At 38.3% G+C, this 26,716-nt stretch overlaps 1 protein-coding gene, 1 long non-coding RNA gene and 1 pseudogene across 9 annotated transcripts in view; 2 read left to right on the top strand and 1 right to left on the bottom strand.

Moving 5' to 3' along the window:
• LOC142845978 (uncharacterized) overlaps positions 1-21,517 on the top strand; it is a 109,449-nt gene extending 87,932 nt beyond the window's left edge. Inside the window, exons 3-4 of the long non-coding RNA XR_012910008.1 lie at positions 20,085-20,327; positions 21,408-21,517. This is a non-coding gene — a long non-coding RNA (uncharacterized LOC142845978). The remainder of the gene's footprint in view (positions 1-20,084; positions 20,328-21,407) is intronic.
• Positions 1-26,716, bottom strand: part of Myo9a (myosin IXA) — a 194,820-nt gene that overhangs the window by 73,362 nt on the left and 94,742 nt on the right. For all 8 annotated transcript variants that reach the window (XM_075965681.1, XM_075965679.1, XM_075965680.1 and 5 more), the window contains 4 exons: positions 24,030-24,171; positions 20,055-20,250; positions 15,510-15,629; positions 9,059-9,134 (listed from right to left, as the gene is read on the bottom strand). In XM_075965681.1, the coding sequence (XP_075821796.1) occupies positions 9,059-9,134; positions 15,510-15,629; positions 20,055-20,250; positions 24,030-24,171 (534 nt within the window). The remainder of the gene's footprint in view (positions 1-9,058; positions 9,135-15,509; positions 15,630-20,054; positions 20,251-24,029; positions 24,172-26,716) is intronic.
• LOC142845965 (splicing factor U2AF 65 kDa subunit pseudogene) lies at positions 2,110-3,692 on the top strand (annotated as a pseudogene).

Here is a 26,716-nt window from a genome sequence, read left to right on the forward strand (position 1 = left end):
GAGACATCTTATTCATAAACAAAATGTTACTGGCACATCAACCAAAACTATTGAGCTTTGGCTACAGACTGAGCACTATCATCAGCACTAGGGGCAGAGGAATGAACACACAATTATCAGTAATTATAGCACAATACTTAACAAAGGGCTTTCCGGGTAAGGGTATATATTTAAATCTCTTCAGAAGCCCATGAAAATATAAATAATATTTTTAAAGAATTAACACTTAAGAAAGAGAATAAGAGCAATAGTGATGTGTCCTTACAATATGGAAGTCACATTTCTTGGGCTTTGACTGTTCTTTCTTTACATGGACAAGGGGTGAAAGAGAAAGTCTGTAATTTGGACAGCAGTATACATAGCTGAGGACAGTAATATTATACAGAAATATAGAATAATATTGAAAATAGAGGTACTCAGTCTTTTTGTTTTTGTTTTGGCTTTTGAAGACAGGTTTTCTCTGTAGCTTTGAAGCCTGTCCTCGAACTCACAGATATCTGCCTGCCTCTGTCTCCCAAGTGCTGGGATTAAGGATGTGCACCACCACCGCCATGATAGTACTCAGTCTTTTTATCTAACTACAGAGCTACAGTACTGAAAAGAGCCTGGTATAAGAACAGACAGGAGGACCAATGGAATAAAAGACCCAGATATCAATCCACTCATCTTCAAACACCTGATTTTTGATAAAGAAGCAAAAAATATCAAATAGGAAAAAAAGCATATTTAACAAGTGGTGCTGGCATAACTGGATATCAACATGTAGAAAAATGAAAATAGACCCATTATCTATCACCATGCACAAAACTCAAGTCCAAATGGATCAAAGACCTCAACATAAAGCCAGCCACACTGAACCTTATAGAAGAGAAAGTGGGAAGTACACTTGAATGCAGCACAGACACTGAGAGAAACAATTAATAAATGGGACCTCCTGAAAATGAAAAGCTTCTGTAAAGCAAAGAACATGGTCAACAAGACAAAACGACAGCCTACAGAATGGGAAAAGATCTTCACAACCTCACATCAGACAGAGGTCTGGTCTCCAAAATATACAAAGAACTCAAGAAATTGGACACCAAAGGAACATATAATCCAATAAAAAAAATGGAGTACAGCCCTAAACAGAGAAGTCTCTACAGAGGAATCTAAAATGGCTGACAGACACTTAAGGAAATGCCCAACATCCTTTGCCATCAGAGAAATGCAAATCAAAACAACTCTGGGATTCCATCTTACACCTGAAAGAATGGCCAAGATCAAAAACACTGATGACAACTTATGCTGGAGAGGTTGTGGGGTAAATTTCTGCATTGCTGGTGGGAATGCAAGCTGGTATAACCCCTTTGGATGTCAATGTGGCGATTTCTCAGAAAATTAGGAAACAACCTTCTTCAAGACCCAGTAATACCACTTTTGGGTATATATCCAAAGCATGCTCAATTGTGCCACAAGGACATGTGCTCAACTATGTTCATAGCAGCTTTGGTTGTCATAGCCACAACCTGGAAACAGCATAAATGCCTCTCGACCGAAGAATGGATGAGGAAAATGTGGTACATTTATACCATGGAGTACTACACAGCAGAAAAAAATAACAACAGCTTGAATTTTGCAGGAAAATGGATGGAGCTAGAAAACATTATTTTGAGTGAGCGAACCCAGACCCAGAAAGACAATTATCACATGTATTCACTCATAGGTGGTTTTTAAACATAAAGCAAAGAAAACCAGCCTACAAGCCAGAATCCCAGAAAATTTAGACAACAACGAGGACACTAAGAGAGACTCACAGAGATATAAGCTACATGGGAAGTAGAAAGTATAAAAAGACAAGATCTTCTGAGTAAATTGGGAGCATGGGGACCTTGCGGGAGGGCTGTAGGGAAGAGGGGAGAATTAAGGGAGGAAGACCGAGAAAAATGCAGTGCTCAATAAATATCAATGAAAAAAATAGCAATATAAAAAATTTAGCCAACTGAAAGGGAACACAATGATGTTTCAGGAAGTGACTTCACACATCAAAACAGACACTGTTTTTCAATCTTAAACATGAATAGTTGATCAATACTAGACATTTAAAAAAAAAAAGCCCTTCGGAAGTAGCCGAAGCCAGCGGGGGAAGTAGCCGGAGCAGGCGGGCGGCAAGGCGAGGCAAGAGCTGCACAGGGCCCTACGCGGCCGCGTAAGCATGTTGGACTTCGACGAGTTCGAGCAGCAGCTCAACGAGAATAAACAAGAACAGGACAAGGAGAACCGCCATCGGAAGCGTAGCCACAGCCGCTCCAGAAGCCGGGAACGGAAGCGCAGGAGCAGGAGCCGAGATCGGCGTAACCGGGACCAGCGCAGTGCCTCCCGAGACAGACGAAGGCGAAGTCGTTCCCCTCGCCATGAGAAGAAGAAGGTGCGTAAATACTGGGACGTGCCAAAACCTGGCTTTGAGCACATCACCTCAATGCAGTACAAGGCTATGCAAGCTGCGGGTCAGATTCCAACCACTGCCCTTCTCCCCACTATGACTCCTGATGGTCTGGCTGTGACCCCAACGCCCGTGCCTGTTGTTGGGAGCCAGATGACCAGACAGGCCAGACGCCTCTACGTGGGCAACATCCCATTTGGCATCACTGAGGAAGCTATGATGGACTTCTTCAACGCCCAGATGCGCTTGGGGGGATTGACTCAGGCCCCTGGCAACCCAGTCTTGGCTGTGCAGATTAATCAAGACAAGAATTTTGCCTTTTTGGAGTTCCGCTCAGTGGATGAAACGACCCAGGCTATGGCCTTTGATGGCATCATCTTCCAGGGCCAGTCATTGAAGATTCGAAGGCCTCATGACTATCAGCCACTGCCTGGCATGTCAGAGAACCCCTCTGTTTATGTGCCTGGCGTTGTGTCCACTGTAGTTCCAGATTCTGCCCACAAACTGTTCATCGGGGGGCTTGCCCAACTACCTGAATGATGACCAGGTGAAAGAATTGCTGACATCCTTTGGGCCTCTGAAGGCCTTCAACTTGGTCAAGGATAGGGCCACAGGGCTCTCCAAGGGCTATGCCTTCTGTGAGTACGTGGACATCAACGTCACAGATCAGGCCATTGCGGGGCTGAATGGGATGCAGCTAGGGGACAAGAAGCTGCTTGTCCAGAGGGCGAGTGTGGGAGCCAAGAATGCCACGCTGAGTACCATCAATCAGACACCTGTAACCCTTCAAGTGCCCGGCCTGATGAGCTCTCAGGTGCAGATGGGCGGTCACCCGACTGAGGTCCTATGCCTCATGAACATGGTGCTGCCTGAAGAGCTGTTGGATGATGAGGAGTACGAGGAGATTGTAGAGGATGTGCGAGACGAGTGCAGCAAGTATGGGCTGGTCAAGTCCATTGAGATTCCCCGGCCTGTGGATGGCGTCGAGGTGCCTGGCTGTGGAAAGATCTTTGTGGAGTTCACCTCTGTGTTTGACTGCCAGAAAGCCATGCAGGGCCTAACCGGCCGCAAGTTCACCAACAGAGTGGTGGTCACAAAATACTGTGACCCTGACTCTTACCACCGCCGGGACTTCTGGTAGAGGTGGCTGGGGGAGGGTGGGGGCAGGGCTGGCTGGGGACTTTACCCCCACCTGTCCTCCCCTCCTTTCTCCCCTCTGAAGATGATGGGCAGAGGAGTGACAGCCGAATGACAGCCGGCAGCAACTGGAATGGCAGCAATTATTGGGGGTGGGGGGTGGGGAGACTAGGGCAGGAAGGGGACTGGGCAAGTGCACACAGGCCCACATAGACACAGAGGGAAGGGGCAGGGATGGGGACTGTGTGCACAGCAGGGCGGGTAGGACCCCCACAGCCCCGTTCCAAACAGCCTCTTCTTATCCCTTACACCCTTTTCCTTGGCCCTTTCCCCATGGTAGGAACATAGCGTGTTTACATTTTATGGCCAAACTATTTTGAATTTTGTTGTCTGGCCCTCAGTGCCCTGCCCTCTCCCCTTGCAGGACCACAGCTCCCATCCTCTGGCTTTTGGTCCTTGCAGTTCTCCACCCTGGTTTCTTAAGTAGTTGATTCTTTAGCCTTTTCCTGACCCCCAACCCGTTATCTCTGTCCCGCTCCTCCTCTCTGTGGCAGTTTCATATTTGCTAATAAGAATTTGCTCATTAAACATTTTGTTGTATTTTACTTTAAAAAAAAAAGCCCTTGGCAAGAAAAAGAAATCAAAACAGAAAATAACTTCAAGAATACCAGGTATGCTGTTCCCAGCTCTCTGGAGGCCGGGGCAGTTGGATCTCTATGAGTTTGAGGACAGCCTGGTATAGAAGAGATTATGTTTCAAAAACCAAAACAAGGAACAAGAACAAGCAAACACAAAAAAACCTTAGAAGAAAATGGTCTAGGCATGAGGGGAAGGGGCTACGAGTAATATTCTTAAGAGAAAGGAAAGAATACTGAGGGGGCTGTAGAGATGGCTCAGTGGTTAAGAGCATTGCCTGCTCTTCCAAAGGTTCTGAGTTCAATTCCCAGCAACCACATGGTGGCTCACAACCATCTGTAATGAGTTCTGGTGGGTGCCCTCTTATGACCTGCAGGCATACATGTAGACAGAATATTGTATACAGAATAAATAAATAAATATTTAAAAAATACTGAGAAAGCAAACTTGAAACTTTTGAAATTAAGTACATCAATAATATATGAATATGCAGAATATATTCATTCATTAGTTTAAGATAAAGACTTGGCACCAACTATATGTCAATTATTCTATTACTGCATATCCAACATTAAAAAAACAAGCTAAAATCCTTATATGGTTTATGTTAAGTATGAGGAGATTAATAAGCAACAAGAAAACATTTTCTAGGTCATATAGCCAGGTGAAGAAAAAAACTTATAAAATATGGTAAGCTTTTAAAATAGAGTAGTTAGAGAAGGTCTCATGGATAAAGCTCAGCTTAAATAATGATGTCAGTTGTGGTGCTGCAGGCCTGCAATCCTAAGACTGAGAAAGGTGAGACAAGAGGTTCAAGAACTACAGATCAGGTACAGTTACACTGAGGAGCTCAAAGACAGCCTCTGCAATTATATAGGAAGAGTGTCATTTGACAAATAAGATCTTAATTAATAAAATAGCAATTCGAAGAAAATGAAGGCATTACCTGGTTAGAGAAAACAAACACAAAATCCCTGAAATGGGCGTGTTAATGATGAGTCTAAGATACGGTGATAAAGAGATCATGATATATGTGCCTTTTTAGAAAGCTTACGAATTTTGGCTTTCACTTGAATGTGTAAGAATATATCATGATTTTAAGTAAATATTAACATAATTCATTTTATGTATAAAAATAATCATCTGGTTTTGGACATTGAAGACAAGGCCTAATTAATTTAGAATAATTCATGCAAAATATGACAGCATGAAATGATGTGATGGAAGTAGTTAAGTTATGATAAAAATTCCCAGGTATCATTTGAGGGCAAAGTTGACAAGGCTTGATAGCATAACAAATGTACACTGTATGAGAAAGAATTATAAATCACTCTAAGATATATTTAAACCAGTAACAGCAGACTTACAGGTGAAGAAATGAGAGAAGAACAAAACCAAAAAGAGATAATAATATAAAAGAGAAGATCAAAAGAGGTCCAATGTTTTAGTAAAGACTGTATCGAGTACCCACACCTGAAGAGTGGAAGTATCATGGAAAAGGCTAAATAACCAACAATTTAAAAAGTTAAAAGCATTTAATTCAAGCCTATCAGCTCATTAAGTATCACTGTGATGCCAAACCTTACAATAAAGGTCTATATTTCAGTTATGTAAGAGACTAAGGCAGGAGTTTAAGGCCTATCTGAGCTACAGTATGAGTTGAATATCAGCTGGAGCAACTTAATATGATCCTACCTAAAACAAAGAAAAAAGAGGGCTAGGACTGGAGACAGTGCTCAGTGTAGAGTGGTGGCCTGGCATGAACAAGATTCTAAATTCAACCTCTAGTACTGGAGGAGAGAAAAAGTTATGGGCAAGAATAATATTACCCATCTGATGGCAGTCAGGGAGCACCAGATATGTTGTTTCCCCATATGAAATAACAATTGTACTAGTCAAACATACTCTTACAACACTATAAGTAATCTACCCCTTTCTCCACAAAGAATATATCCTAAGATCTCCACATCTGAAAAGGACAGTACCTAACTCCACCTCTGTCTATGCTTACTTCATACATATAAATTCTGTGGTAGTTTGAATAACAATGGTCCCCACTGGCACATATATGTGAATGCTTGGCTCTCAGGGAGTGGCACTACTTGAGAATGAGTCGAGGTGTGGCCTTGTAGGAGAGGTGTGTTACTGGGCATAGGCTTTGAGGTTTCTTTTTTTTTTTTTTTTTTTTTTGGTTTTTTTGAGACAGGGTTTCTCTGTGGCTTTGGAGCCTGTCCTGGAACTAGCTCTGTAGACCAGGCTGGTCTCGAACTCACAGAGATCCGCCTGCCTCTGCCTCCCGAGTGCTGGGATTAAAGGCCTGCGCCACCACCACCCGGCTGCTTTGAGGTTTCAAAAACAAGGCAAGACCAAGGGCTTTCTCTCTTCCTGTTCCCTATAGATCCAGATATAGAACTCAAAGATAATTCTCAAGCAACAATTCAGCCATGCTTCATGCCATGAAAAAAATGAACTAAACCCTGAAACTGTAAGCAAGCCCCAATTAATTGCTCGGGCACACTTTTAACCAAGGCACTCGGAAGGCACAGGCAGGGGATCTCGGTGAGTTTGAGGCCAGCCTGGTCTACAGAGCAAGTTCCAGGACAGTCAAAGGTACACACAGAGGGGGTAAAACTTGGGGGGAAAAAAGTTGGGGTCATGGTGTTTCCTCAAAGCAACAGAACATTAAGACAAATACCTATGATAACCTTCATTTCTAAATTAATCACGGTAAGTAATTAACAATATCAACAACAATATTAACTAACAATAAAATACAACACTGGTAAGAAACAACATTCATAAAAGCAATGTCATCATAATATAAAGAATAGCACATAATATAAAATATGGCAATTTGTGGGGCTGGAGAGATGGCTTAGGTTAAGAGCACTTTATTGCTCTTCCAGAGGTTCTGAGCTCAGTTCCCAGCAATCACATGGTGGAGATCTGGTATGCTCTTCTAGCATGCAGGCATACACACACACACAAACAAAAAACTTTTTAAAAAATGAGATTTTAGCCGGGCGGTGGTGGCGCACGCCTTTAATCCCAGCACTCGGGAGGCAGAGGCAGGTGGATCTCTGTGAGTTCGAGACCAGCCTGGTCTACAAGAGCTAGTTCCAGGACAGGCTCCAAAGCCACAGAGAAACCCTGTCTCGAAAAACCAAAAAAAAAAAAAAAAAAAAAAAAAAAAAAAGAGATTTTGCCTGGTCTACAAGAGCTAGTTCCAGGACAGGCTCCAAAAACCACAGAGAAACCCTGTCTCGAAAAACCAAAAAAAAAAAAAAAAAAGAGAGAGAGAGAGAGAGAGAGAGAGAGAGAGAGAGAGAGAGAGAGAGATTTTATTTTTTTAGAATTTCCTATTTAGTTTTTTTGAGGCCAGTCATCCATGAATAAAAATGTAGAAAGCAAAGCAAAATGAAAATAACTACATTTTGGAAATCTGAGGTCTATTGATAGCTTGTAACTTCCAGGGAAAGGTTTCTCTGCTAAATCTCAGCTAAGTCTGGTCATATCATCTCTTGGAACAGCAACAGCTATTTAACCTTTATACCAAAAGTGGTAGGAGAGAATCGTGTGCATCTTCTTGGAATAGCTTCCACACAACTCATAGTCAACATGGGCATAAAGAACTTTCTGCTTCATATGTCAGAGATTTATGTGCTAATAAATGCAGGAAAAACAAACAAGTGGTGATCACTCATATTTTCTACATTGTTGCAAATCTTCTTCCCCTCCACTTGAATAACCTCAGGGGACTTAAAAGTAATCACCATTTTCTATTTCCAACCTTCAACTTTCTCCTGTTCTGATTTGGAGAACCAGGTAATAGCAGTAATTCACATATGTGCATACAAAGGAAAATAACAGCATGTGTCCATGGAAAGGGATCATAAAACAGCTATGATGTTCTTAACATACCTTAAGCTGATCTTGGGAACAGAAAGAGTCTACAGTTGAAAAAAAAAAACAAACAGAAAAAGCAAGAAGAAAACAAACCAAGTCGAACAAAGACGACACAAGCAGAGGAAGAATGATCAGATTTCTATTTACAATATTATTACATTCAAATGGCCACCACCAATCAAAAAAATGAAACATCATACTCACACAAAAAACATACACTTACTCAGAACTGTAGTCTCAATACTTCAGAATTAGAGGATCAGAAATTCAAGATCATCCCTGGCTATATAGCAAGCTCTAGACCAGCCTATACTATACGAGACACATTTCAAACAAACCTCCAAGCAAATGGAATAGCAATCCCAGGGTAGGACTAGCAAGCTAGCTGAACAAGTTGAGGCACTTACTGTCAAGCCTGATTATATCAGTTTGATATCTGGCTCACACATGGGTGAAGGAAAGAACCTGGTCCCCTAAGTTCTCTGACACATACTATGCACATTCTCCATCCCAACAAACACAAAGTACACAACTAATATAAAAACTGGAAGTCATAGTACAGGTCTGTAACCCCAATTCTCCTATGTTAAGACACAAGGTGGAAACACAACAATCTCCAGAAGCGTGTGAGCCAGCTATCCTGATGTAGTAGTGAACAACAAAGAGACCGAGGCACCTCAAACAAGGTAAAACACAAGAACACATGCCACACATGTGCCATGACATATGTCCCTTCACCCTTACACACACAAACACATCCCAACATATTTCTCACAAATATACAAAAACATAAATCTGAGTAAGTGTGGTGGTGGCACACACCTATAATCCCAACACTCAAACTGAGGCAGGAAAATTAAAAGATGAACTGCTGCCAGGCTGCACAGCAATATCCAAAATTATCAGTAAAATTGTTATTCAGCTCATATTTCCTTGTAAACATATTTATACCAAACTTACTGTTGATTTTTTTCATTTAGAGTATTCATGCCCTGAAGATCAGAAAGAGGTGTTCTTGGGTTTTTACGGGTTATACCTAACAAAAAAGAAAAAAAAGGAGAAAATTTCAAACCAGTGTACTTTCAAATTACTAAAGGAAAATATTTTCTAAAGACAAATAAGAATAAACTTAGTTTTTGAGTAAATGTCAGTTACTAGGACAAGTTTTGTAACTATAAAAACCACAATTTGATTAAATGAACCCAAATAGGAAATTTAGAGTAAATTCTTAATTATTTCATTTAAGCATTAACATTAGGAAATATAGAAGCAAATGGGCTGAAGACTAAAAACACACAAAATTCACAAAACTGGAAACACTTCTAACCTGACTCCTTTGTATCATTTTTTGGCAACAAATACACTGCTGATATGTAAACATAAACTTTAGAGATCTATTGATCTTACAAATAAAGACACTAGAGATCAAATAATGTTTCTTTATGAATCTTGTGAATATTTAACAAGAGAATCTTCTTATAGGCCCTGTATATACAAGGTCAATTTCATTACACATATACACACACACACACATTTAAGATACACTAGAAAGGAAGAAATCACACATCTTTGTAAAAAATAAGTCATATAGAGAAAATCCTAAAGAATATACAAAAATATTAAATCTAATAATGCAAAAATACAGGAAATTAATCGATGTGTAGAAATCAATTCTATTTCTGCACAACTGTAGTAAATGATCAAAAATCCATTCATAAAATCAAAATAATAATATAGAAATAAGAAAGAAATCAGGAGTCAAATCAATAGAATGATATACATAGTCATGATAGGGTAGTATACTTTTAAGATTTTTTTCTCTTCAAAATAATCTACATGGATAAATCTTTGATTATATTTTGCTTGTAAATACATTATTGGATATCAGAATTATAAACCATTAAAGATGTTGTTTCCCAGGCTGTGGCATGGTTTTTGCTCTCTTAATATTATTTGAAAAGCACTAAGTTCTCAATTTAGAAAACCCTAACTTACCTTTTTTTTCTACCTTTAGCTCATGTTTTTTTATCCTAAGAAATCTTTGCTTGTTTTCTTTTTTCCTAGTTTTTCTGACAAATTTAGTGGCTTTGATCCTTAAATCAGCATGACTCATTTCAAGGTAATTTTTTTATGACAAAAGAGTATTCTTAAGGGCTGGAGAGATGGCTCAGAGCACTGGCTATTCTTACAGAGGTCCTGAGTTCAGTTCCCAGCAACCACATGGTAGCTCATAACTATCTATATAATGAGATCTGGTGCCCTCTTCTGGTGTGTGTGCAGGCACGCAGGCTAAATAATTTAAAAAAAAAAAGTATTCTTAAAATAAATGGATACCAAGTTGTTCAGCGCCATTGGTTTGTTGAAAATCCTTTACTGTATTCAACTATCTCAGCACCTTGGTAGAAAACAACTATATCTCACACACACACACCCCAAATGGATCTATTTCTGTACTTTTGATTTGGTTCACAGATTTCCTTTCTTCCCTCCTCTGCTCTTTTCCTTCCATTTCCCTCCCTTTCTGCAACACCATGTGCTTTGAGCCTGATACACAAGTCCCTACTACTGAGCCACTGCCCCAACGCCAAGTTCTCAACACACACTTTTTTTTTAACTTTTGAGAAAAGTTCTCACTAAGCTACACAGGCTGGTTTTTTAAACTCTTCCAAAATACAGACAATTAGGAGTTGCTTATCTGGGTAGTTCTAAATCAGGTCTCTAATTAGGTTGTACTCAAGCTGCCTAGTAAGACTGCAGGCATCCTGGGACTAGAATGAAGATCCACTTTCAGGTCATTCAGACAAGCTGCTAAGGAAGCCTAGTTCCTTATTACCTGTTGGCTGAAGTTCTGCTGGGACTCTGAATGGTGCTGCTCACAAAAGTGGCGTCTCTGACAGTGATGTGAAAACTAACAAAGGTACATCAAAAATAGGAATAGTAATCAGAAGGGACACACCTGCCATGTACTTCTTGCACACAGATGTACTCTTGTAAAATATGGGAGTGGACTGGCTGCCTCAAATCCCATACTGGCATTTATAAACTTCATTTTCTAGAAGTATTAGAAATATCATAATTTTGTGTATTGATTAGGTATCCTATGAGATTGTTAAGTTCACATTTAATCCTAAGACAATGTTTTAGATTTTTACCTTTCTCTACTGTCATGTGAACTAATTCCTCCTTCGTTGTTGTACTACTCTGCCTGTGACCCTGAAGTGGCTACCAGAAAATGTCTTTACCTTGGTTCTAAGTAAAGCCTGCTCTAAGATTTTTTTTAAAAAATACAACCTTTTATAAATTGGGGCCACTGTTTCCCACTCCTTAGCTGCCAAGTTTTGAAGAAAAATGGGTACAGAAGTATGGCAGACTTTTTCTTCATCTACTGAGATGATCACAGTACTTTTTTTTTTTTTTAGATGGTTAACACAGTGAGTTAACTTAACATGTTTTCGATCTTGGCTATCTCCCTAAGGCCAATGCATTAGAAATCTGACTCTCAGTTTAGCCTAAGATGGTAGAACTTTTTAAAGTGCTTGAACCTGGTGGTAGTTATTTAGATTATTAATAGTGCATGCACAACAGTGATCTTGGGCTTCCAGTCTCTTCTTCTCCTTGCTTCCTAGCCTTGAAGTAAGTTTTGTTCTACTACCTGCTAATCTTACAATATGTTGCCTTATCTAAAGCAACAGCATAAACATATTATAGACTATTATTTACTTTCTGTATCACTGATTTTTAGCTCTTGGTATCATTTGCTTGCTTTTCCTTTTTAAAGATCTAACGTGTCCATCTTTCTAGACTCTTAAGGTGAAAGGTTTAATCATTATTTTAGTGCACTTTTTCTTAATGTGAAAATTTAAGGGCTAGAGAGATCTCAGTGGTTAAGAGCACTTAACCATTCTTCCAGAGGACTGGGTTCAGCACACAACAGGCAGTTCATAAAAACCTGTAACTCCAGCTCCAAGGGATCTGACATAAAACCCTTCTGACTTCCAAAATCACCTGTATATATGTGGTATGCACAAATACACACACACACACACCCCAAAATAAAAAGGAATAATTTTTTTAAAGGAAGAATTTAAAGCTACTTTTTTTTTCTTTATAAACACTTTAAGTGCATTCCAGACATGCAGTGTGCTGTAATTATGTAAGATTACTACCAAAATATTTTAAAGCTGCATCAGAATGTAATTGTAGTGGAAAACAGAATACATACCTAAAAAAACTGAAAGCATCAATATGCAGAAATTAGGAAACTGCTAATGCACAATTTCTCCATGCATCCTAAGCTGAAATGGGACACATAAACTACAATATGGTCCAATCTACAGATTCCAGGCTCAATCATAAAGAAAAGCAAATGACCTATATGCAACTACTTTAAAATTAAGTAAAGTTCATTTAAGCTGTCCTCAAAAATTTGTAGACTGTTTTCAAAGGTTAAGAATACCAAAATGAACAATTAGAATAAGGACTGTGTATCTTTAGAAATAATAACAATAGCTGGTGGAAGCCCAGTGCACTGGTGCAGACCCCAACAGCCTGCCAGCAGGTGAAAGACTTCCAGGCAGGCTACCCCACTACTACTGCCACCCACTGGACTCCATTTCTACAAGATGTACTCCGCCACACAATCACACCTACCCCGGTTCCCCCTACCCCCAGCAGACACTTATCAATAGGACAAAACAGCAGTCTACAGAATAGGGAAAAAAAATCTTCATCAACCCCACATCGGACAGAGGGGGTTGACCTCCAAAATATATAAAGAACTCAAGAAACTAGACATCAAAATACCAAATAATTCAATTTAAAAATGGGGTATAGATCTCAACAGTGAATTCTCAAAAGAAAAATTTCAAATGGCCAAGATACACTTAAAGAATTGTTCGACATCTGTATAGTCATCAGGAAAATGCAAATCAAAATGACTATGAGATACCATCTTACACCTGTCAGAATGGCTAAGATCAAAAACACTGATAACAGCTTGTGTTGAAGAGGCGATAGAATAAAGGGAACAATCCTCCACTGCTGGTGGAAGAACGAAATTGTACAACCACTTTGGTGGGAAATCAGTACAGTGGTCTCTCAGAAAAACGGGAATCAATCTACCTCAAGACTAAGCAATACCATTCTTGGGCATATACCCAAAGGATGTTCAATCATACTACAAAGACACATGCTCAATTATGTTGCTAACAGAACTATTCGGAATAGCCAAGACCTGGAAACAACCTAGATGCCCCTCAACTCAAGAACAGATAAGGAAAATGTGGTACATTTACACAATTGAGTATTACTCAGCTATAAAAAACATTGACCTCCTGAAATTAGCAGGTAAATGGATAGAACTAGAAAAAAAAATCATCCTGAGTAAGGTAACCCACAGCCAGAAAGACAGACATGGTATGTACTCATTCATAAGTGGATATTAGGAATATAATACAGGATAACCAACCTACAATTCACAGCCCCAGAGAGGTTAGATAGCAAAGAAGGATGCATGGATTTCCCTGAGAAGGGGAAATAGAAGAGAAGTCCTTGATAAAGTGGAGGAGGGAAAAGAAGTGGGAGAATGGGAACTTGAAGGAGCAGGCTGTGACAGCTAGGTTCTGGACATAGTGGGAGAGTAAAGAAAGAGATGTTTTGATAGGGGAGTGGCATTTCAGGGTTAGGAAGAAACCTGGTGCCAGGGAAACTCCTAGGAATCCAAAGATGACCCCAGCAAAGGCTTCTAGCAATAGTGGAGAGGGTGACTAAATCGGCCTTCTCCTATGAGCAGATTGGTGACTACCCTAATTGTCATCAGAGAGCCTTTATCCAATATTGCAGAGATCCTCAGCCAAGCACTGGGAGGAACTCTTAAGAGTCTTCCTGAAGAAAGGGAGGGGTGACTGTACTAGTTGGGGAGTTCAAGGTCATGATGGGGTAACCACAGAGACAGGACTCTGAAACATTGGAAGTCTACATGGGACCAACCTAGGCCCTCTGCTTATGTGACAGTTGTGTAGCTTGGTCTGTTTATAGGGCTCCTGGCAGTGATATCATGACCTTTCCCTGGCATTTAGCTGGCTTTTGAGAATCTGTTCCCCATGCTGGATTACACTGACCAGACTTGATGTAGGGGGAAGAGCTCACTCCTAGGTGCTACCTCAACTTGATGTGCCATGCTTTGTGCACGCCCATGGGAGGCCTGCCCCTTTCTGAACGGAGGCAGAGAAGAAGCAGATGGGGAGAAGGGTATACTACAGTGGGAGGAAGACTAGACAGCTGGAGAGGGAGGGAGAGGAAACTGTGGATGGTATGTAAAATAAATAAAAGTTAAATAAAATAAATTAAAAAAAGAAATAATAACAATAGTTAGAAATAAATTCTAAAGACACCTCTTTAAAATGACTTACTTTCTTCCTACAAGAAAAAAAAATTACAATTTTTTTCAAAATACATTATACATTTTTTATACCAATACAGTGAAAAAAATAACTCACCATATTTATTTTTAGCACTTCTGCTTAATCTTTTATTAAGTAAAATGTTATGGAATTTCAACTAGAAAGCTAATAAAAGTAGTAACCTAAACCTGTGATAATTTATTAGATGACCAAAGCATATTTTGAATAAATTTTGTCCACACAAATAACTTAGTTTTCTGAAGAACCCATTTACTATCACAATAGGAGTAAGCCCAATTATTGTAACCACACACCAGATAAAAGAACCTATTTTCATACAGACTTACAAAGACCAAAGGAAGAAATGGAGATCAAGTGCATCTTTTACATCAATTTTAAACAATAAATAGAAATGCATTCTGATTCTATTATTCTTTATGCTAAACAGTGATGTGGTGACTTCTCTTATATCAGACATAGAAAGTCTCAATCAAGAGCTGTAATCAGCTTAAATGGATGCTCCAGAGATTCGAAATTATAACATTGCTGATGCAGGACTCAAGTGTAAGCAAGTACAAAATTTAGCAAGATATGAAGAAACTTTGGAAAGTGTTGAATATCATGATTACTGTGATAATTTCATGAGTTTCTATATATGTAAGATTTACCAAATTGTTCTCTTATATTTAACTGTAATTATATTTCAGTAAAACTTTCAAAAAGCAAAAAAGTACTGTTCATTCTTATGATATAAATCTTGAAAGACAAAAATAGAAAACAATTCAGTGATGGCAACCTAGATAATTAACTATGTGGTGACCATCATAGCAAACAGTTACCCACATTAAAGAACAGGCATATCACCAATTTCAAGAGAAAAATTAGAGTCCAAGTAAAGGATTGTGAAGATCATGTTGCCTATACAATCTCCATGCCACCTTCATAAATGCTCTTGATTTCCATTTCCAAATAGATGTGACAACACTGGGTTTGGGGATTTGCAGCCTTACTGTACTTCTCTTCCTTGCACCTCTGCAGAATCTCTAAGCTCCTCTGGTGGACTGGGTGTTGGAGAAAGCTAAAACTATCCATACTTTTCAAAATTGCACATGGCGTTGTATCATCATGTCCTTAAGAAGCAAAACAAAACAAAACAAAAAAATGGAGAAAAGAAAAGACATGTGAGCCCAAACCAATTAAGAGAATAAAAGACAATGCTGCCAACTCTCTTAATATATTGTAAAATATCAATAATGTGAACGATTTTACCCAATTAACAAATAATAGGAAAAAACAAATACTTTTCAAATATCCAAAATGTTTATTTTATTAATCAAAGTATTCTGAGCTAATGCCATATCAAAAACTCTAAGAACATTTCAAACAATTTGTATCATTTGGTGGTTCTTCAAAAACTATTCCTTTCTGAAATATCTTTAGCATATAGTTGGCAACATTGATAGAATCCGAGAGAAATTATACCTGAACAATTTACCATAGCATTTAACATTTCCTTTACAAATCTGGCAATCAACCACACTTGAACGTATTCTGTCAAGTGTGTGGTAAGTGTAAGGAGTAAAGCTCCAAAGAACAGAAACCCGAATGGCACTTTTGTATTTATAAATCTGAAGAAATAGTTGGAGAATATTTATCTCACCACTGGAAAAGAAGATAAAAGTGAATGCGGGAAAGAGAGACAGAGATAAGTAAAGACCAAAGCCCCAAATAAGTGCTAACCAGTGAATCATTCTAGCAATAAGACACTGAGGGACGTGGGGAGGGCAGCTTCAATACCACAAATATTAGCAAGAAATTTCTTTAAGATAGAATACAGAGTTCCCATTTTTTCAGAAAAGATGGACTCTCAGTGTCATTCACTTAGTGATTACCTTAAGATTTAAGGAATAATGATTACATTTAACAATTTTGCCTTTGTATATGAAAAATATATAATTTAGGGACAAATTAAGTGAAATATAATGAATTGAAGGTCCATTCGTATACTTTATTATATGCCTAGGAATGGGATTCAATGTTATAACTTACAAATAAATAGTTCTCAAGATAGACTTTTTAAAGCTCAAAGAAAGACTAATTCAAAAACCCTTGCAAAGTATTTTTTTCATCTTAATGAAATTCCCTTAAACTTTATTTCTAAACTCAGCGAATATTATATTACTTAGCAGAGAGAATACAATCTTATTATTCATTAGCTAGTACATAAAAATAGGTTTTTTAAAAGATAAAATCTACTTAAAGAATCTTATCAAACTTGGGTTGGAGAGATGGCTCAGCCTTTAAAGACTAGGCTCACAACCAGAGACCAGGAGCCTCGAACCAGACCAATGACTCTTTGCAATGAACACTTACAAGTAAAGATGTATGGACAAAGGTGTATTGGGCATGACTTGTAATGTCGCACTACAGCTTCCATGATGAGACTTGTAAAGCCTTCTCTTTTTTTACTTTTCTCATTTTATTTTGCTGGGGGTTAGGGAGGGTTGCAAAGGCAGATGCAATGGTACGGTGTTGTTTTTCATTGAATTCAGTAGCTGTCCTGATAAGCAGTTGCAACTCCACAGCTACTAGTTGTGGTGCAACTGCGCTGGCCATAGCCAGGTGGAAATTTTGTTCCCTCAGACACCGACTCTATTAAGGCTGCTAAAGTAAGCATTACCTAGATCTCTAGCACTCTACAGAACTCAGAATTCAAAGGTTAAGGTGAAATTTTGTTCACTCAAAAAGGCTGAATAGCAAACAGTTAACCTTCTCTCCTAACTCACATCTCCCCCAAAATGGGGTGTCTTTCTGCTCTGCCACCACTTAAGAACCCTAGCTACACATGTTTCCTCCCTACTACTTTCTGTCAGCTAGTTGCTAAACAAATATTTCACAGGATAAATGAATGTAACACATCTTCAATTAATATTCCACACCAATATGAGGGAAAGAATGGGATCAAGATACATGATGTGAAAAACACACAAAATAAATAAGAATCTTCTCAAAATGATAATAAAATGTTATGTTAAAAACATCATTTGACAGAGAAAAATGTACTCTTATAGCTATTCAGATAATTTGCGTAAAACAGCAAACTTAAAAATAAAATCCATTTCAAACATTCTAACAAGTTGATGAGAAGTAAATATGTTGTTAAAATGGATCCTCCGGCCGGGCGATGGTGGCGCACGCCTTTAATCCCAGCACTCGGGAGGCAGAGGCAGGCGGATCTCTGTAAGTTCGAGACCAGCCTGGTCTACAAGAGCTAGTTCCAGGACAGGCTCCAAAACCACAGAGAAACCCTGTCTCGAAAAACAAAAAAAAAAACAAAAAAACAAAATGGATCCTCCTTTACCAAAATAACTGCAAATATTTACTGTTTTATAAAAGAGAACTCACCATCATTTCATTGCCACAAGATACTTTGATAAAAAATACTCAGTTTTCATTATTACCAGTAATTTTACCCTTGGTGGTCAGATATCACACTAGCAGTCAGGTAACATGCACAAGTTTGAGAACAAAAAGAGGACATCTGTATGAATTATACTCATAATCTATGCAATCAATACATAATTTGATAATCTATTAAAAATAAATCAAGAAGATGTAAAAATTACTTTGTGAGATTACAGTTATTAAAATACATTAAATTTTAAGAAACCGTTAAATATTACTATACCAATTGTTCTCTATTTTCCATTTGATATAACAGTGTCACTGGTGTATTTTTGTATCTTTATAGTTTTGTGATTCAATGTCACATATAATGTTTTAAATAACCTGTGTCCTAATTCTTTCATTCTACTTTTTTTAACTTTTACAAGCATTTTAACCTTTAAACAGTTTTCCAGACTACAACACCATTTCTATACCTTAAAATTATATTCTTCTTGTTCTTCCAACTAAATATCTCAATATAAAGATAGCTTAGTATCTAAAAAAAACTTTCCTAAAAGCTTCTTTAAAAAAAAAAATCACTTAGAGGAAAAGCAGATTTAAAGTAGTTCATTTGTTTCTCCAATAAATTTTGTTTGTTTATTTTGGTTTTGTTTTTCAAGACAGGATTTCTCTGTGTAGCCATAGCTGGCCTAGCACTCACTGTAGACCAGGCTGGCCTCGAAATCAAAGAGATCCGCCTGCCTCTGCCTAACCGAGTGCTGGGATTAAAGGCGTGCGCCGCCATCACCACCTACCTCTCCAATAAATTTTAATTTTCCATATTTACAAAAAGCAGTTCACACCAAATAAGAAATGAAGTTTAAAAGCTGACTTTGAAGGGAACCACAGAAGAACAAGGAAGCACTCTCACAATTCCGCTTAAATGCCTACATATAGATTAGAAAATTCTAACTACATGCAATGGACTAAAATTACAGCGAGAGCAAATACTACAGCACATTCCAAAGGACCTCAAGTGCCTCAAGTGCCCTCATAAAAAATAAAATGGAAGGTTTTTATGGTATAAGCAGAAAGTATCCATAAAAAAAATCATTTCTAAATTTCAAACTAAAAAACTCAATGGACTGAGAGAAGGTAAACAGGAAGGGAAAAAACTTAATGAACAGATGCAGTATTGATTCTTTAAAAGAAAAAATGTTCTTAGTAACAAAACTGTTCAACCAATAAAGTAATTCTGTGGCACAAGACTCTACGATATTATACTGATAGACTCCAATACTTTGTTTCCTAATTTGTTTTTCATACTAAATTACAATTTCATTTGTAGAAAGAAATACAGATAAACAAAGTGGAGAAAACACTTAAGTTCTGAATCAATATATGATTATCAGCATGCATTTTTGTCCTTACTACCATATGCTTTATACTTGTTGTGGAGATTTGAATGAGAGTGCCCCCATTTGCTCATATATATGAATGCTTGGTCTGCATTTGGCAGAACTATTTGAGAAGAATTATGAAGTGTGGTCTTGGAAGAGGTCACTGGGGCTAGGCTTTTGAGGTTTGAAAAACTCCTCACCAGGCCCAGTCTCATTCTCTCTGCCTGGAACTTTCAGGTCAGATGTAAGCTGTCAGCTACTGCTTCAGCACCATGTTTGCCTAGCCTACACTATATCAGCCATGGACTACACCCCAATTTTTATTATTATTATTATTATTATTATTATTATTATTATTATTATTATTATTATTATTATTTTAGTTTTTTGAGACAGGGTTTCTCTGTGTAGCTTTGGAGCCTGCCCTGGAACTAGCTCTTATAGACCAGGCTGGCCTCAAACTCACAAAGATCTGCCTGCCTCTGCCTTCCAAGTGCTGGGATTAAAGGCGTGCACCACCACCACCGGGCTTAGACCCCAATTTAAAGCTCCCACTTATAACTAGACTTGGTCATGGCACTTCATCACAGAACAGAAACCCTGAGACACTCATTATTCCTATCACTATTAATGAAAATATAATGACGTATGCCTACATAAAAGAGAAACCTGCATTTAATCACTTAAAGGAAACATGATTCCAGAGTATAGTAAATACAGAGCAAAATAATAGGTATTATCATGCAGATACTAGCAAGGATGGCTTACCAGTTTTTCTCTGAATGTATCTTTTCCCAGCTTCCCTGAAAGCAACCACAGCTCTGAAAAAAGCCCGGAGAACTGCCCATCGGAAAACAGCTACAGGATCAATTCCAGTCATCCCAGAGACAAAAGCATTCCTGCTACTTCTCAGAAGAGCCACAATGTCTGGACGCATATGATCTGTATTTTTTTCCCGAAAATCCTATGTGAAAAAAGTATCAATGATTTTGTGGAAAAGACTATCAAAATCAATAAGATAATAAGTAACAGGTTTGAATGGTATGTGAACAGAAATTATGGAACTGAATTCTATTCTGGATAGTTATCTGGACCATGTATCTTCTAAAAAGTGCCAGTTAAGCTGGGCGGTGCACACCTTTAATGTGAAACCTAGTAACCAAAATGAATGGAAGGGAGGGAGGGAGGGAGGGAGGGAGGGAGGGAGGGAGGGAGGGAGGGAGGGAGGGACTAATGGCAGAGCAAGGCGGATTAAAAACCAGTCTAGTCTACAGAGCAAGTTCCAGCACAGTCAGGGTAACACAGAGAAACCCTGTCTCAAAACCACCTCCTCCCACCCCCACCCCCAAAATTATATACCCAGTAACCTATGACACAATTGCACAAAAGTGATGCCCAATATTTCTGTTTGACATTTTGTTTGTGTGCCCTATGGAACAACAGTGGGTTTGTCTATAGCTACTTTATTTTCTTATGGCTTCTGGGGTGCTAGGAATTAAACTTAGAGCATCACTTATACTAGAAAAGCATTCTACCACAGCTACATTCTCAACCCTACTTTTGGTCTCATTCTGTTTCCTATAGTTTGAATCAAAGTTACTGAATATTTTAACTTTTGGTTAACATTTTTATCAACTTGACACTTTTATCATTATAAAATATCCCTTTTTATCTCCAGTAATATTTTTACTTTTGTCTAATTTCTTAAATGCCTATATAATTAAACTTTTTTGGTGGTGATGGGGTTTCTCTGTGTAGTTTTTGGAGCTTGTCCTAGAACTCTTTCTGTAAACCAGGCTGGCCTTGAACTCAGAGGTTCTACTGCCTCTGCCTCTGCTGAGATTAAAGGAGTATGTCATCACCGCCAAGTCACAATGATACCTTTTAAATCAGTTATTAGTTTCAATCGACTCAGTAACATAAACAAAATATCACAGAAACAGAAATGTGTAATATGATAAATGTCCCCTTAGTCTGGGGCATTTAAATATTTGGTTCTCAGTTGGTGGTATTATTTGGGTAGGTTGGTGTGTTCTTGCTGAAGTATGCCACTGGGGACCAGCTTTGATTTTAAAGACTTATACCATTTCTATTTCCAACTCTTTTCTTTGTGCTTTGCAGATCAAGAGGTGAGTGAGAACTCAGCATTTGCTCAAGCCACCATGCCTGCTGCTTCCCCACCATGATGAACTCTTAGCTCTCTGAAACTGTTAAGCCCAAATAAACTTTTTCTTCTATAAGTTGCTTTGCTCATAGTGTTTTATTACCACATTAGAAAAGTAACTACAATATCTAGCAACAGGCTCAAAATTTTTGATTAGTTTTACTTTGTAAATTATATCTAAACTCTGCTTCTCACCTGTGTGTTCCTTCTCGGGTATGGTACCTCCAATAGACTCAATTATTTCCAGGCATAAATCATTCACTTAGAACATCTATAAAGTATGTAGATATCTCCACAGTATACCTTAAATAAGATCTTCCCCATTTCTAGTGCTACTCTTGTGATTCAATTTAAGATTTCGCCTCAATTTAAAGGGGGAAGGATAGGAGGCAGAAGAGAATCCAGTCTTGCCCTTTCTGCTGTCTGTAAAAATAAATATCTTCTGCTTAACGTAGTTTCAGAGTTCCTACAATAATTTCAACAATACACACACACACACAAAAAAAAAACAAACACTAAATTCCAATGGTGAAGTTGGTGGTAAACATCTGTAATTAAAGCATTCAGAAGGCTGAAGCAGGACTATCACTTCACCAACACCATGGGCTACACAGTAAGAAACTCCTGAACTCCATTAAAAACAAAAAAAAAAAACACAATGTGATCTAGAAGCTCAAGATTTAACCTGCTGTCTGCTCTTGGAATTCATATTATCCCACTATTAGTTAATAGTCTCATATGACCAGGCAGTGGTGGAGCCTGCCTTTAATTCCAGCACTCGAGAGGCAGAGACAGGTGGATATCTGTGAGTCTGAGGCCAACCTGGTCTACAAGAGCTAGTTCCAGGACAGGCTCCAAAGCTACAGAGAAACCCTGTCTCTCGGGAAGGGGGGGGGGCAAAAAAGAAAAGTCTCATATCACTGACCTCTAATCTCTAATCTACTACTTCAACATACTAATCTCGGGTCTTACTTTACAACATGTAATTCACTATCTCAACTCATCAGCATAACATTTACTTTAGGTGCTCTCTTAAGTCAAAGTGTTTTAGAAAGGTTCTTACGAATCTACAAATTTAAAGGTAATTACTTCATTACTTTAACTCACAGAAAACATTTATTTACAGCACATAGCTAGAAATAAGTATAAATATGATATATATGATATGCACATAAAATACTTACAAATATGTCTGTCTAGTTTTATCACTTTATCATTGTAAACAATGAACAGATAATGTGGCACATGGTATTTAATAAATAATGCTTTGGAGTTTGTTGGGTTGGTTTTTTCTTTATTTCTTGGTTTTTCAAGACAGGGATTATCTGTGTTAACAGCCCTGGATGTTGTAGAACTTACTCTATACACCAGGTTGGATTTGAATTTACAGAGATCTGCCTACCTTTGCTTCCAGTGTGCTGGGATTAAAGGCATGAACCACCATACTCAGCAGTAAATAGTTCTTAAATAAATGGATCAGCAAATGGACAAATGACCTTAATTAGGATGTCTACTACAGCCAAACATGGTGATACACCCCTGTAATCCTAGCACTTTGGACATAGAGGCAGGAAAATTAGGAGTTCAAGGACATGCTCTTCTACATAGAAAATCAGAGACTAGTCTGAGCTACACGAGACTGTCACAAAAATAGAAAACAAAACAAAAACAAAAAACCATTGAGACACTCATCTGAAGATTTCATTTTATTGCTGCATTCCACGAAAACTTAGTATCTTAAGTGGCAAGTTTAAATTTCTGAAGATTTAAGAGTTAACCAACTCATCAGGTCCATAAAAATATATTCAGAAGTTAATATTAATAAACCTAGTAAGAATGAAAAGTCACAACTACCTAACAGTGCTCTAGAAACAGAAGTTCATAAAAGACCATGAGTATCACATCAAAACAAATGAACTATGAGAATGAACAATGAGTTTGAGACACGTAGACACAATCTGTTCTTCTAAATTTGAAAAGTTCACTAGAATGGCCTAATAGATACATCTACAGAAGGAAACCAGCAGAAAGATCAATTTAAAAAACAGATCTCAGGAGACAGAGGCAGGCAGATCTCTGTGAGTTCGAGGCCAGCCTGGTCTACAAGAGCTAGTTCCAGGACAGGCTCCAAAACTACAGAGGAACCCTGTCTCGAAAAACCAAAAAAAAAAAAAAAAAAAAAAAAAAGAAAGGAAAGAAAAAGAAAAGAAAAGATCTCAATTCTAGTTCTATCCTTACAAAATCCCTCCAAAGGCTACTAATAATCCAGAGACTCCAAAAACTGCATGAGAGGGTAGTATGCCAGAGACAGTAACCACACATCTGGGGGAAGATTGGGGAATAGGTATGATCAAGAAACAATGTTTTACTGGGCTGTGGTGGTGCACACCTTTAATTCCAGTACTTGAGAGGCAGAGGTAGGAATATCGCTAAGTTTGTAAAAGAGAAATATTGTCTGGGGGAAAAAAAAGAACATAAACAATGTTTACATGCAAAAATACTGTCAAGAAATAAAATGTTCTATATTTTAAAAGACACGCCTCTGCTCTAAAACCACATTCAGTAAGAAATTTACTGACCTTTACTCCATATTTTACTTTTCCAGCATAATGTTTTATGATAAAAGCAGGTTCCATCACAGCTGGAAATTCAATATAAGAATTCTCTTCATGTTGATGTTTAAACTTGTCTAGTAATGTTTGATTTGTAGCCTGTGGAAAACTGAATTGGGGGGAGGTAACAAATTATGAGAAAGATGTCATTTATATAACATAACACTAAAGTACGTTATAATTACAGTGTTGTCTAATATACACTATTAATGTAGTTAATCAAGAGTTCATCATGCCTAATTCAAACAGGGCCTCCAAGAAAACTCTTCCCAAAATTCATTTGCTAATGACCATTGTCTAAGTACTCAAGAGGTTACTACAGCCAAGGATAAGTGGGCCCCAACAGTAAAGTTTGTAGCAAAAGAAGTTTTTAGAGTCATCCAGGTGATGCTGGTTTTGTAAATATGTAAAATTTGTAAGAGTTGTGAAATTGCAAGGAATTCTACCAGATTTGAGAGAAAGAATAGGGAGACCAGCCAGAGACAGAAACCCGGAAGATGGGTATGAGTGAGCCCAAGTTGTAATGGAGACTCTAGGAAGTTGAAGTTGCCACAAACATGGAAGATATCCAAAAAAAAGCTACAGGCAACCAGCCTCAAGAGAGTTGCCAGAAAAGCTGGAGATTGCAAAGCCAAAAAGTCCATTAGAGATCAGATTATACCATCCCATCACTTGGGTGATAGATATAGATGATCAATCAAAATTTAATGTTGCCTTAGGGGGTTTTGGTTTTACCTTGGCTAAGACCCTCCTTTCTATGCTCCCACCCTTCCCTCCTGCAGAAGAATGTTGATCCTGTGGCCATCCTTACCAAATGTATGCTAATGTACACAACAGGCATCTTTAATTGTATAGGAGATCACAACTAAAAATTACCTTCTGGACTTGAATTTTGGGATAAAGCTCAAACTATACAGGGACTCTTAGAGGTGAACTAAATAATTTGCATTATGAGCTAGACGTAAGTCTTTGGGATCCAGGGGCAAATGGTTTATAATTTGTACATGAAATGTTTAGTCCTCAGTGTAGCAGTGTTCACAGGTAAGAAGTGACAGGGTCATAATAATTCACAACTGAACAAACTACTAAAAGGTGTGACCTAACTGAAGGAAGTAGGTCACTAGGACCCACGTTCACCCCCTTATCTTTGTTTCTAAGATGTCCTGGGATGTGCAGCCTCCTCAAGCTCAAAGCAACTGAGCCAAAGAAACAGACTGAATTAGACTGGGATCCAAAGTAAATCGTTTCGTCTATCATATTTCAAGTATTTTCATCACAGGGATGGAAATACTAGAAGTTTCAAATAGAAGATCTATGACAGAAAAGGGGATTCTTTCAAAAAACAGTTTAATGTTAGCATAAGTAATGAGTAATATTGTGACATGGTTATGAAGATGCTACACACCAATCTTAATGTGTAAAAGTTATTCTAAATTATAACAAATATAGAATCAGGGAAGAGAATGATTACTGGCTTCAGATCATTCTAGCTTATATTACCAGTTCTTTCAGTGTGCTGAAACTTAAAGAAAGACTCTAAGTGCATTTGTAAGCCCCCTCAACCCTAAGACATTTTTCTAAAACCTTATACTCACTCTCTCTTGGAAACGGGACAGTAGCCCCCCCCCCCCACACACACACACATGCTGGACTGCTCATCCTCCTGTGTCCTTGTGAATAATCTTCAAACATAACTCCATTCTAAGAATTTCTTGAGGCAAAGACAACCCACAGATGTTGACTCAGTTCCTGATGTAATTTAGTCACTGGACCAAGGTAAGGATGGACCACAGATGCTCTCCCTTATCACCTGACCATGCAGCTATTCTCCTGTCCTGGAATAGACCAATCACTGCTAGTAACCCTTTGAATAAGTCAATCCAATAAGTTGGAAAACAACCTACAGGTTCCACCCTTGTGTCTGTAGTTTTTGCTTTAAAAGATGGACTGTAACAGCTATCGGGGGTCCTTCATATCCCAAACCTGAAGGGCCCTGTCATGACAGAATAAAAGTCCTCTTGCTTTTGCATCAATTGAGGCTGTGTGAGTGGTGTCTGGAGCAACTCCTCCCTGATGTTTGGACATCTAGTCCAACAAAACAAGTCAAGCAACCTTCACAACTGGTTTTCTAGTTCATAGGATGAGTGTAATGCTAGGTATAGTAGTGTTAATTGAATCAAATGCTACTTAATAATTGCATCCAACACTACCTGCCACCCTACAGGGATTAAACAAAAGTTAAAAAGATTTTTTATGTTCATTTGTTCTCTCTCTTTTTCTCCCTCCTTCTGCTTTTCAAAGTCAGGATTTCTCTGTGTAGTCCTGATTGACCTTGAACTCACTCTGTAGACCAAGCTGGCCTTGCAGAGGTTTCCCTCCTCAGTCTCCTGAGTGCTAGGATTAAAGGCAGGCACCACCACTATCCAGCCTTTTTGTATGTTTTCAACACTGACATTATTCTAGTAGCTGTGCATTCAAATACTATTCTGCCCCAAAAACTTTCTCTCTAAGCTTATTCCAATTTTCTAAAGTCATTCTATAAAAGACTATAAACTCCTAAAATTTGAAGCTATAGCTCTACAGTACTATCACCAAATCTAATCCTACCTTATTTCAAGCCACTAAACCTATTGTCAAAATAAATGTCCCTTTAA

This window comes from Microtus pennsylvanicus, chromosome 3, assembly GCF_037038515.1.
Source record: "Microtus pennsylvanicus isolate mMicPen1 chromosome 3, mMicPen1.hap1, whole genome shotgun sequence".
Taxonomy (NCBI): domain Eukaryota; kingdom Metazoa; phylum Chordata; class Mammalia; order Rodentia; family Cricetidae; genus Microtus; species Microtus pennsylvanicus.